The 14,108-nt window shown below is 36.6% G+C and overlaps 1 protein-coding gene across 4 annotated transcripts in view; it reads right to left on the reverse strand.

Moving 5' to 3' along the window:
- Akap7 (A-kinase anchoring protein 7) overlaps positions 1-14,108 on the reverse strand; it is a 124,280-nt gene that overhangs the window by 24,676 nt on the left and 85,496 nt on the right. The window contains exons 1-2 of one of the 4 annotated variants that reach the window (XM_076859740.2): positions 6,951-7,081; positions 4,587-4,655 (exon numbers count right to left, since the gene is read on the reverse strand). The exons of 2 other annotated variants lie outside the window; for them this stretch is intronic. In XM_076859740.2, coding sequence (XP_076715855.1) covers positions 4,587-4,655; positions 6,951-6,999 — 118 coding nt within the window. In that variant the 5' untranslated portion in view covers positions 7,000-7,081. Of the gene's footprint in view, positions 1-4,586; positions 4,656-6,950; positions 7,082-14,108 lie in introns of those variants that run through there. One more of the 4 variants, XM_076859741.2, reaches the window with a different exon arrangement.

The following is a 14,108-nucleotide window of genomic DNA, read 5'->3' on the forward strand; positions in this document are numbered from 1 at the left end:
GTGATGAAAAATGCATCACCCCTTCCACCAGATAGATTCCTTCTTCCATCTCCCATCAGCATCACCAACATGTGAGCTCCACCTCTCAAGAGGATGTGACACCTTCTCTCCCTCCACTCCAAGCATCTTGTTTGTACTTCACTTTCTCCTTAGTACTATAATTTTTCTGTACATAAATCTTATGTTTATAAATGTCCATGACTAAATTTGTAAGTTTTGGGGGGGAGTGTGCAATAACAGGAAATTGTAAGCCTAAATGTCTTTGGGGTATAATAAAATTAACAACATTTATGTCCAAGTTAGCATAGCATTTAAGTTCAAGCTCCAGTTATTCTTTATATTTTCACCATACAGTTCAGGTTTTGTCTATTTGCTAAGAGCAAAGAACTTTACTATGCAAGTGAAAGGTTTACTAGTCCCAGGGTCTGTTAACTTGAAACCTTACCATTACAAATGCCTGTCATAATACATTTAATTTTCTAAAATGTATGCTGTAGAAACTGTTTGTTGATGTCAAGTTGTAAATCCTGTCTTTGATACGAGCTCAAGGTAATTTCCAAGATTGGTGGTAATTAACTTTCTTTCATGGCCTTCACTGATTTAGCTATGTAACTTCCTGTCATGTAAAGGGTGTGGCTTCATTTGTTAGACTGAAAGCATCAAGATCCTTCACCTTGGTTTTTTCCTTTTGGAGTATACTAAACTTTGAGATCCAACACATTTATTTTTTAAGAGTCATGAAAATTAAAAAGAAAAAATAAAAACTCCTCCTCATTGTTTCTTCTAAAACACCTGCTCAGAACTTTGCAGACATTACAGGCCAAACAACCTTCACTGAAGTACACTGAAATATTCTTCACAGTACCTTCACGTAGGATAAATTTCACTACAACTAATATGGAACATGAAGACTCAGAAGAAATCAGAAAGCTTTCACTTTTCTCTGAATGGTATATTTGTTCTAGAATATATGCTGAAGCATAGCATATAATAAACTCAGTAAATATAATTTCTCTGTAGCAATAACAGTGCATTGATTGTATAGCTACAGTGATCTTAGAAGTCAGCTTGGCAGAGCTAAGGTTCTATTTCTACTTATATGCATTGAGAATCTCCTAGAATAACATTTAAAGCCTCCTTTTGCATGTGATAAAGGTTTAACCCAACCATGTTTAAGCAAAGAAGAAGAGGAAGAGCTTTGTGTAGTGCAGAAGGTCCCAGGCATGGCTGAACTCAGAAGGTCAAACATTACCACCAGAGTGTCTCCTCTACTTCATTAGACTTCTTTCTTTGGCACTGACTTCATTCTTAGAATGACCCTCTGTCAAATCTTAAGGAAGACTGGTGACTTTTCTTGGACCACATGTCTGACCTAGGACAGGGAGGCAAGGCATCATGATAGACAGGACCTCCAGAAGAAGGGGAGGGAGTCCCCACAAAGGAAGGATGCTATGCAGACAATGCCATGAGTCTACTCAACAATTCATGGTCCGAAGTTCTATGTCCCTTATTTCCCATTCTGGGAAAGTGAAAATAATACCATGGTTTGGGTATAGTTATACAATTAACATATTCTTTATCTGTTGCAGAGAAATTATATTTATAATATAATATACTATATGCCAAGCATAATGTCAGGCATTTTATAACCATTAGCTATTTAATTTTCACAATAGGTAGATACTACTTGAGGTGAGGGTACAGAAGCTTAGAGAAGTGAAATAGTAAATGTCAGAACCAAAAATACAAACTGAGTCAGCCTGTCTCCAAAACCTCTGCTTTTCTACCAGACTGAGAGTTTTGAGGCTCTCACTGAAGAGTAAGTTCATGTATGAAAGCTCAAAGACCTATGTATTAAGCAAGGCCAAAATTAACCAGATATATAGGAAGTGATTTATCACATGGCCTCATCAGGTTTTCTAGCTTTAGCCTAATGCCTGGAATTCTTCCATAAGACATTATTTTGGGTGAAGTCATTATCAGTGCTTAAACTATTTTATTATTTTACTACAAATACCTCCCAAGAGTTCTTAGGATTAGTTAGTCTTGTTAAAGTGCAAATGCTCCAGGAAGGAGTAACAAAAATGAAGCTTTCTTTTATTAGCCCAGACCTTTATGTCCATCAGAAATCCTGCTCCTTTTTCACATGGCCCCAGGAAAGAAGACACAAGAACAGGTCAAATCACACTGTTGGAGGATAGGGCATCTATGTGTAACTCACAGCAGCCATAGCTACTCAAGGGGCTGGGAATGATCCTACAATCTAGGTAATCCCATTGAAAATTATTCAGCATTTGATGGAAAAATCCAGGCAGATTCCCAGAACACCTGAGAACAACAACAAAAGAAAATACAATTAATACATAGCCTCTGAATTAACAGAGGGAATCAGGGAGATAAAATAAGAATATTAGCATTTGCTCTAATGTTCCTATACTGAATTTTAGAAACAAACCTCCTGGGTATACATTATTTTATAAAGGGAAAATCTAATCTTTACTCACTGTGGCTAAATAGTTTACATTTGCACAACATTACTGCTGCCACTATGCAAGTGCTGGCAGTATTACCAGCATAGATCTTATGCAAAATGTAGTCTCGGGTTATCAGCACCACTGGCTTCACTGCTTCAGGAGGACAATAGATACTGACTGCACAACCTGGGATCCTGGCCTTCTGCCAGCCTTGGGCCCCATCATACCCCTGGAGGACTGGAACTGAGAAATTACCCAATTCTTTGGCTTCTAGCAACTTCTCCTCTGAAATGGGACATTTGGAGAGCATATATTTTCTAACAGTTGCATTTCATAAGCATATCTGAAAATAATCCTGCCATAGTACCTGGCACACAGTAAGCATTTAATAAATTAAGAGGAGGAGGAAGGGGAGGGAAGAGAAGGGAAGTAGAGAATGAGGATGAAGGGAAAAAAAGAATGTCATCATGTCTACAGCACCACCACCCCCCCTTTTTGTTTTAATTCCCCAGACTCTTTGCTTAAAGGACAAAGGGGGAAAATGGATAAAATTTCAAAATTTTAGAAGTTCATGACCAAAGTCATTCAAAATTCTGTCCTCTGGTGCATACTGATATTGTCTCACTGGCAGCCTAACAGGCAATGTGTATCATTCTCTTCACTGACAAACATTCAGAACATGCCTCCTCTGGGTGAGACACTGTTTTAGGGTCTGGTACAACTAAGGGGACATCAGTATTTGTCCTGAATGTGGGGTGCTGGAAATTCGTGTGATAAGATAGAACAGCTATGTGAAAGATAATCACAAAGTCATTGTGTCTTAAATGTGAAGAGAAGAGCAAAGTATAAGACTAAGATTTATGGAAGCTTTCTGGAGAACTGGAAAAATCTAAATACAGACTCCCTGAGTGTAACTGAATAATTACCACCATGGTAACTAAAGTTCAAAAATAAAAGTACTCACCAGAGATTAAATCCACAATGTACACCTCAATGTATATATTAATGTAACACCAGCAAATTCCAAACCATCAGAAACTATCTGGAGATCTGACTCGTATTTATGAAAAAAAATACCATAAATGGTCCTGGTAAGAAGTCCCATAGAAAAGACTATATTGAAATATATTTCATGATACAATTAAATTGTGTGTCTTGTTAAAATACATATTTATCTTAATATTTGTTTTCAGCATCACAGAATACCAGAGTTAGTCATAAAGTAAGCCGTCAACGTCATCAGCTGGTCCATTCCCCTGTCCACACCCCCAGGAGCGAGTTGTTTCCCCATCCTGTGCTTCATTACATCCAGCCACCGGAGCCTGCCTGCCTCATGAGGCAGTCTGGCTCATCGCTGAAATGTTCACTTATTTGATTTCTACATAAAAGCAAAGTACTTCAAAATGGAAAAAATGTGCAGTAAGATAAGAGCAAGTAAAATGTTTTCTGATTAGTTATTGTCTATTTAGTTACCAAGTTTTTGTTTGAGGTAGATAAACCGCAGTGGTCAGCATGCCTGTGTAATGACATTTCTTTTGAGGGACATTCCTTTCAGACAGCTCACTATGAGAAATTAGGTAATTTGAAGAAAGAAGCCCTATGAAAGAATTCAGCAAAAACTACATTGGAGAATATCTACAGTATTTGTTAATCCTACAAGATCTGCATTAATTTTTAATGTCAAGTATATTCCTATATAGCTTTATTAAGAGTCTAGTCTTCTAAGAAACATGCATATTACTTTCAGTATATGCTACTTATTATGATCCAAAAACAAACAAAAAAAAGTATACAGTTTGGAAAAATGTTCAACCGCTGGACTTAAACAAGACGGTCCATGCTGCTCTGTCCTGCAAGAACAGACATGTAAACCATGGCAAGCTCTGCTGTTTCCACTGTTCACCCCATAGTCAAGATTTCTGGCTATGCATATAGTTCCCACATGAACTTAGGCCCCTGTACAACCGGTTAACTCAAGAATAATTTTGTTATCAGCAGATTAAAGCAGTAACACTAATAAATCAATTAAATTAGTTCTATCTACCACCACCACCACCAAAGGGCCAAAGCAGGATAAAATAGCAGGAGAAGGGAGGATCACTAGACGCTTACCACTTGGCCAGGTGGATATGTCCTCGCTGTATTTCTGTAGGACTGCAGAGGATGAGCTTTCCAACTCACCTGTGTTTTAAGAATGACACCCACAAGTTTAAACTCTCCCCCAAAACCCATTGAATTCTGTATAATCTGAGCTAACACCCAGAGGAACATTCCAACGCTACTGCTGCCCTTTATGACAGGATCAGAAAAATGTGGGTGTTTGCGTGGTAAATGCTTCCAGAGTAGGGGACTCAGAGAGGCTAACAAGACTACTATGTAGTTGGGTCATGAAGATGAATAAATCCCAGAAGGGGAAGTTACTGTATGATCCCGTAACAAAATCAAAATAATGCTGGGCCCTCCCAAGTGTCTCCTGTGGATTAATTTACAAGTTATCACACAACTTATGGACAGGTCACCTCTAATTAGTACTATGTGTGGGTTTCTTAAGGGACCTGAACAATGAATTCTCCACCCCTTTTTTTCAACACTCCTTTCATAGGTACTGTCAGACATGTACTGCTAGCAGGATAGCAGAGACTGTTTAAAGATTTTCTTCAGACCATCCTATAGCAGAGAAATTATTAAGAGGAAAAAGATACAGTGAAGTAATGATAAAATCAAAGACAGAAAAAAGAATGATGAGGAGAAACTGTGGAAGACCAGGGGACATCAGGGTAAGGGAGTGGAGGGAGAGGGATTGTTCCAGCTCCTATCAACATTTGCATTTCTGAGCTTGAATTTCACTTCAGATGTGGTGTCCTCTCTTCACTTTATTTGTGAAAATTTGGAATTCAAGGAGGAGAACCCCAAAAAACATACATAGCCCTTCCTGTCAATCAACATTAGGAAGCACACAACATGTAAAACAGAAGATTGTGTCCTTCAACAGTCCCAGATAAGGAAGACAGAAAAGAGCAAATTCCTCATGCATTGAGACTTTACTTCTTTTGATAGGGCCAATAAGATTGCTTACAGACAGGGGCAGAAGAGAAATAGAACAGAAGGAAAGCAGGTGCTCTAAGTGAGAACCTGAAGCAATGGAACAGGAAATAAAGACTGGTGAGAAAAGAATTCACTATCCTTGCCTCTGTCCAAACCAAGGATTTTCAGATGGTCATGTCCTCTCAAAAAAAGGAAAAGAAGAAGAAGAAGAAGAATCAATCAACCAAAATATTTAAGAACTATAAATAAATCATTCTGACAAATACCTGTGCTAAATGAATTACAGTGGTCATTGTTAGAAAGTAAATGACTTTGTTATAGGATCATCTCAGGTTATAAGATCAAGACTGTCACATGCTGGACAAAATCATTTTCATGAGTAAAATACAGAGCACTCTTGTTAATAATAAAATCTCAAACTCTCCCAACATTTATTCCAAAGCATTCCCAAAGATTTCTTATGAAAACTGACTTATTTCTTGTGTGAATTGGTGTAGAATGTGTATTAATTTCTTAAAACCTGTCCCTGGCCAGTTTCCTGAGGAAAAAGCAGCAGGAAATTGAAACCAAATGTGGATCTTTGAGCATCTGAACTAAATATCATGAAATTCTGTGGACCTATTTAAATCAGAGTTAAGCACTGATGCGGTAGTTATGTGGCTGCAAAATTAGCAAATATGACTGGAAACATTTTATTGACAAGGAAGTAAAGATTCCATATTTCGGGGCAGCCAGTGTAAGTCAACTCTATTCAGCATACTAAAATGCCAGGATTCTATTTAACAAAGCTAAAATGTAAGTATATACACATAAGTCAGTGAGGAAAAACTCCAATGCAAATGGTCACCACTTTTAAGTTCTGTTTTCTGGGCCACAAGCGGCTGTGGAAACTGCCTGACATGTGTTTAAAAATATTCATTCAGGTTTTGCTGGAGGCAAAGCGGCATTACTTGTTAGGAGTGGTCTTACAGTTACACCTGAATCCCTTCCCTGAAGAACAAAGCAGAGGACACATGAAAATACCTGCAAATGGACACAATACGTCATTTTGGAATCAGCTTTACCTCTACATAGGTAGAGCACTGCCCTGAAAATGTGCCAGTTTTAGATAAGAGAAATGAAGTCTGGCTTCTGTGATGTATCAAATTGAATGCAGTGATTTAAAGAAACTCAAAACTAAACTCTGACTTTAGATAGTGTGATAAAATGGGGCTGTAGGAATACCAGCAAAAGAAAATCAGAAAGACTATTAACATAGCCTATTGAGTTATGGTACTTAATTTATAACTACACACCTGTCATTAAAAATGCATATTTAAAAACCACAGCTGATTATTCTATCTTTCCCATAAGAAAAATCAAAAGTACCCCAGAAAGCAAACACAAAATAGTCAGGCACCAAGGATTCTGCACAGTACAAATTGCACTTACAGATTTTCCCCTCGTCTCTTGAGAAAGGAAAGCAGCAAAGCTGGCCCATGGCACTGGCTTTCTTTCCTGGTGTTCCTTTCCGTAGGCACCCCAAATAGAAACTGCAGCTACACCACGGTCTGCAAGCACACCCTGCCTATTCCACACAGAGGAGCGGCTTGGAGCTGGAAGAACCAATACACACAGCCCAGAGAAAGAAGGGGACTCGCTGCGGTGAGCAAAAGAGGCTCCTCCTCCCGCTTCTCCAGCTGAAGCAATTGCTCTGGGACTGGCATTCAGCAAAAGAAGTGGCCATATGCTCACCTAATTCTCACAAAACTGTAAGCCCCGGCCGTAGATAAGTGCCACATGCACAGTGTGGCAATCTGCATGTGTCTTTAAGAAGGTAACAGAAAAATCTGGAGTCCTTTCTCCTACAGACAAATTTAGTAATTACACATGGAAATACAAATCCAAGGGAAAAAGCCCCACATTTTCTGTCTGCTATTTAAAGAGGAAGAGCTTTCTTTTATGCCCAGGAGATTTTTTGTTTGCTTTATGCATAGGAAATCCAACACAGCAGAACACAGGAAATTCGAGTTGTAAGAAGTGCCATTAACTACTTAACAAACTACATGAACAATAGAAATATCAGGGAAGTAGTGGGTGGGGTACCAACTATTACCTACACTTTACAGCATATATTTTAAAGTTAAATACCTGCTTTCTCAATCTGCCTTATTCCTCTATTAAAGCGTTAACCAATGCTATGAATTTTGAAATCACAGCATCAAATATGTCAATAGCTGAGAAAATTTTCCAAATCTAGAATCACCAATGAGAAGATCAGTGATAAAGCCATCTTTTTGAATGAAGTCACAACTGAGTGAGCAAATTTAGGGGTAGCAAGCAATCCAAGACAGGACATATTTATGAAGTGAGAAAATGGATTTCATGTCATTGAGTTTAGTCTGCTATCTCATATGAAGAGTAGCCTTACTTTATGACACTGCAGGAGTGAAAGACTGCTCAAAGTACCAAGAATGTCATCCAAATTCTTCCTTTATTCCTCGGCTTCCTTAGCTGGGAACATATAGCCATTTTCCAGGAGTTGGAAGGAGAGGAAAATGGGTGATATGAAAACTTCAAGTGTTCAAGTGTTTCTGGAGACAGCATGTCTGCCTCGGAACCACCCCCCCACCACCCCAATAAAGACAGTGTGCATTTTGGAAAAACAAAAATCATTCATTTTACAAATTCTACATATTTCACTTTAAGAAAAAAAAGAAAGAAAGAAACAGTTAAGAAGCTGACAAATACTAAATTATACTTTTGGTGGATATTTTCAGAGAGATAAAATGTTAATACTTACAGTTTGATAAACAAGTCAAAGAGCATTTTATTGTAATTAATTCTGTGGTTCACAGTTAGATTAATATGTACTTCAATATTCCAAGATTAGAAAATTGTAAATACATATGTAATAAAAATAAAATATTTAATTGATTAAATGAAGCTGGAAATCTATCCACATAATTCAAACATTGAAAATGTTATGTACCTTTAAATGGCTTTCACTTTTTCAGATTATTATTTTTTTTACTTTTTCATATTATTTAAAATGTAAATATTTTACTTATTTTGTCTTGATTTAAAGATAGAGTCTATTCCTTATATAATAAGTACTGTAATTTTTATGTTGAATTCTAGTCATAGCTAGTTTTGTTTTTTATAGCTTTTCACCCTATAAATTAATAGCAATTTTAAGCTCTTCTAGTATTCCTTCACAAATTTGCCAACACGTGAGTGAATTTAGGTATACATTTTAGAATATAAAATAAGATTTTGTATATAAATGTAAAATTGCATTAAAGGCAAGAAAACAATGTGTATCTTATTAATATTTGGGCTAGAGGGCAAATAAATGGCCTATAGCCCTAAAAAGGTAAAATCATTACCTAGAGTATACTCTGAACACGGGAGAAGTAACACAGAATGGATGTCCTTCCTGGCTCCAACACTGCCACTACCAGCTGGGAAATACTGAATAAGCCTTCAGTCCTGCCTGAACCTCAGCTCCTTTATCCACAATCAGGCAGCTGAAATTTTAAGGTACTCTTCAGTATTAACACAATATGATTTTGAGATCAAAATAACAAAGTAGATAGCAATCTAAAAGCCAGCAAACAGTTATCTCTTTTAACGTACTTTGTATAATAAAAGAAATATTTGCAGTGAACACTCCTCCTTGAGGAAAATGCGTAAATCCTGGCACTTCCCAATTACCAACACTGGGATGGGATAAAATATTCAGAATCAGAAAATTATGGGTTTGAATCCCGGATTTGTCAGGCCGTTTGCAATTATGAAAACATAATCTCTTTGTGAGTTTTGGCATCTTCATCTGTAAATCAGGTAAATTCATTATGAAGCTTTTCATTGTTGCAAAGGAGGAGAGAAAAAAGTGAATGGAATGCCTGGTGGCTGTATATAAATGCACCTCATACTTTTTAGTATTAGCTAGTACCCTTGCCTCTTCCTCTACCAATTTTCTGTCCTGCTAGCTGTCAGCTTAAGTTAATGTTTATCTATCTGGCCTCTAAGCAAAAGGCCCCTAACTCAAATGGAGAGTTTAGGGAGATAGCACTTCTATGATGAACTCTACTAATGTGACTTTATTAAATTAACCCCAGTTGACATTGTTTTTGAAAATACACAATTAAGATTGAAATACAGAAATATCTCACTAATAAAGAATAAATCTTGCTATAAGATTATGCCTCTGAGGATATAAAATAAATACCCATAAATCAAATGCATTTCTATATATCAGTGATGAATCTACTACAAGAGAAATTAGGAAAACTACCCCATTCACAATAGCCTCAAAAAAATAAAATAAAATAAACCTAACACAAGAGGTAAAAGACCTCTACAATTTAAACTACAGAACATGAACAAAAGAAATTAAAGACTTTAGAAGACAGAAAGATCTTCAAAGCTCTTGGATAAGCAGAATTAATGTCAAAATGGCCATACTATCAAAAGCATTACATAGACTTAATATAATTCCTATAAAAATCCCAAGGAGATGCTTCATAGAGCTAGAAAAAGCAATCACAAAATTCATTTGAAAAATAAGAGACCCAGAATAGCCAAAGCAATCCTTAGCAAGAAGAAGAAAGCAGATGGCATCACAATACTAAATCTTAAACTATACTACAGAGCAAAAATAACAAAAATGGCATGGTATTAGCACCAAAATAGACATATAACCAATGGTATAGAATAGAAGACACAGAGAAAAACACACACAAATACAGTTATCTCACACTAGAAAAAAGTGCCAAAAACATATATTGGAGAAAAGACAGCCTATTAAGCAAATGTGCTGGGAAAACTGGAAGTCCATATAGCAAAATGAAATTAAACCTCTCTCTCTCACCCTACAAACTCAAAATGGATCAAGACTTAGGCACTAGAGCAGAGTAACAGAAGAAAAAGTAGGCCCCAATCTCCACCATGTTGGTTTAAGAACTGACTTCCTTAACAGGACTCCTAAAGCACAAGAAGTAAAATCAAGAATAAACAAATGGGATGGATTCAAATTAAAAAGCTTCTTCTCAGCAAAGGAAACAATCAATAATGTGAAAAGAGAACCTACAGAATGGGAGAAAATCTACTACACACACCTCAGAGCACTAATATCCAAGATATATCAAGAACTCAAAAAACTTAACACCAAAAAAACAAATAACCCAATCAATAAATGGGCTAAAAACTGAACAGACACTTCCTAGAAGAAGAACTACAACCAATCAACAAACATATGAAAAAATGTTTATCATCTCTAGCGATTAGAGAAATGCAAATCAAAACTACTCTAAGATTTCACCTCATTCCAGTCATAATGGCAATTATTAAGAATACAAGCAACAATAAGTGTTGGTGAGGATGTGGGGGAAAAGATACATTGATACATTGCTGGTGGGACTTCAAATTGGTGAAACCACTATAGAAAACAGTGTGGGGATACCTCAGAAAACTTGGAATGGAACCACCATTTGACCCTGTTATCCCACTCATAGGTTAAGACCCAAAGGACTTAAAATCAGCATACTACAGTGACACAGCCACATCAATGCTTACAGCAGCTCAATTCATAATAGCTAAACTATGGGAACCAACCCAGATGTCCTTCAACAGATGAATGGATAAAGAAAATGTGGTACATATACACAATGGAGTATTACTCAGTCTTAAAGAAGAATGAAATTATGGCATTTTTAGGTAAATGGATGCAGCTGGAGAATATCATGCTAAGCAAAATAAGACAAACTCCAAAAAAGCAAAGGCTGAATGTTTTCTCTGGTAAGTAGATGCTGATATATAATGGAGGTAGGTAGGGAAGAATGAAGGAACTTTGGATTGTGCAGAGGGGAGTGAGGGAAGGGAAGTGGGTATAGTGATGGGAAGGACAATGGAATGAGAGGGACATTATTACTCTATATACATGTATGATTACACTACCAGTGTGACTCTGCACCATGTTCAGCCAGATGAAGGAGAAGTTGTGCTCCATTTGTGTACAATGTATCAAAATACATTCTACTGTCATGTATAACTAATTTGAATAAATTACAAAATGAAAGAAAAACAAGATTCTGCCTCTGAAAAACTGTATAGATTACCAATTCTGTGAGAGTACCTTTCATTAAAGGAAATGAGCTTGACTCCTCGTAGAAACCCATCAGAAAGAAAAGAAAATGTCCCTTTATTCAAAAGAGTGGAGGAGAAAGAGGACATTACATTATGCTGCATCAAGAGGGAAGACCTGCCTTATCCCTCCAAATTCTGGAACTAAGCCTTAGAGAACACATGCCTTTAAGTCCAAGAGACCCTTTGGGAAGGTTTCATTATACAGTGGGCAGTGCACTTAAGGAAACTATTACACTAAGAAATGAGACAGTTTCAACTTAAGTTCTTAATAATCTTAATACTCTTAATAATTAAGTCTTGATAATGTTCGGAAACATAACTCATGGAAACTTGGATGCCAAAAGATGAATAATTATTCCAGGCCTGAAGGGGATTAGAGTACATATCCAATACTGTATTTTGTTTCTGTATGTTCTTGTTAAAAACAAATCAACTCTCCATGATGACTTCACAATCAGCATATGTATACCACCCCCACCCAAAAGATACCCCTCCATTGTTTGGTCACTGCTGTGTCTTTGTAGTCATTTTGGAACCGAAGGTAAAGGTTCTGAAACTAAATTATCCAATACAGATGTTTGAAAGCTGTTCTTATGAAGGTCTCTGTCAATCTAGGAAAGAGACTGGGAACAACAACTAAACAAACCTCAGGAATTATCTATAAATCCCACTGTTAAAGTCCTGTTTTAAGTACCTAGGGAAAGAATCTCAGTCTAACTGTAAAATGTGGGAGTTAATAATTTTTTTTTTACCATTACTCCTACTATAGTCATATTTCCAACAAATCTTTTACTTCTCTCTGCAGTGGTTTTGTTCTTCTCTAAAAGTTGCACTTATTTGTAATTGCATTACACTATACAATTTTAGCATGTAAGTGGAAAGAGATTTTTTCTATAAAACACAAGAAAGAGAAAATAGCATATCATATATAGCACATATGCATTTAGGAAAGGGGAAGAAATAAGTAAATAACTAGAGCTACAAAAGAAGTCCTCATTTTTTACCAACTCATAGCAGCCATTCCCAAGTCTCTAGAGAAGAACTTCTATTGTGCCAATTTTCAAGTGGCTCCTCCACGGTTACTGTTCAGTCAGTGCTTTTCCATGTGTGTCACCCTACTTGAAGCAAGGTAGGTAGTCAAAGCCTTTTCCTTAATTGAGAAATAAGTTAGGGAGGAGAATTTATTTCTCACTCAGATGACAGAACACTTGAGGTAAGGAGACTGGAAGAAGGCTGATAAGATGCAAACAAATCAACTCTATGTATATGTGGACACATTTTACTAATTCAATTCCAGCCAGTATTTATTGAACACTCACCATGTGCTGATATGATGACCATATAAGCTTTGACTCTTGAATCCAGAAGTATAGCCACAGTAGACAAGGAAGCCAGGGCCAAAGGATGGTAGGAGCCATGGCCTTAAGAAAGCAAGAGAGAACCCAGCATTCCCAAGAAGTAAATCCTGGTTGGCAGTGTTGTTAAGGCAATGCAGTACCAGGAGAACAAAAACCAGGAACAGTCATTTATTCTAGACAGCTTCTGTTCAACTCTGCTTTCTACAGTCTGTCCTTTTCAGGTACTGACAATGAAATCACAAAAGCTGACATGAATTACTTATTCAAGGACAAGTTAAATGTTTAGATGTTAAAACCTTATTTGAAAAAAAAAAAAGAAAAATCATACAGTATAAGCACAAAGTATACTAAATTGGCTGGTTAGCACTTATATAATCAGACATGGATACTTTCTTATTCAAGTGCCTTTAATTTCTTAATGCCCCCAACCTTTATGAGGAGAAAGCAACATCCTTCATAGGAAGAAAGAAATGTATCTTAGAAATGCCAATAGGACCCAACAAGTAGATTTTATTTGTAATTCAACAATATAAACAACATAAAATTTGGTTCTATACTTTCTAGTATACTGGCAGTTTTCACAGGTCCTAATTATTCTTCATGCAGAATACTCTCAATCTATATTTAGCTCTGAAAGTGGTCCACTGTTTGACCTTGGGCAAGACAACCATCAGTCACATTTCCTGCCAAGCCTCAAATAAAAGGTGCTCTAATTCAATACATTATTATTAAAGCTTTTTTCTTATACACATAAAGGGATAACAAAGAATGAAAGTAAATCCCCAAGAAAATTCATTTTACTAGATGAAATGCCATTAAATCAGGCTGTTTTTGGCAGTTTCTCACCATCTGTCATGAGTCCTCCACGGCCCAGGCTGAAATTCATCTGATACACTATGTCAGTATGTATTCATTCTGATTAGTCTGTTTATGGACGCTTCTAACAACATGTGGTAACTGTCAAAACTGTTGATTTTGTTCTGATTTGTCAGAACAAAAATGCTGAATCTATTTTCTGTTAATAAAGTTTCTTAATTCACAACTGAAATATTTATCAGTATGCATTTGAAACAAACTCCTGATTTAACAAGAAATGTCATTA

Source organism: Callospermophilus lateralis, chromosome 6 (genome assembly GCF_048772815.1).
Source record: "Callospermophilus lateralis isolate mCalLat2 chromosome 6, mCalLat2.hap1, whole genome shotgun sequence".
NCBI lineage: Eukaryota > Metazoa > Chordata > Mammalia > Rodentia > Sciuridae > Callospermophilus > Callospermophilus lateralis.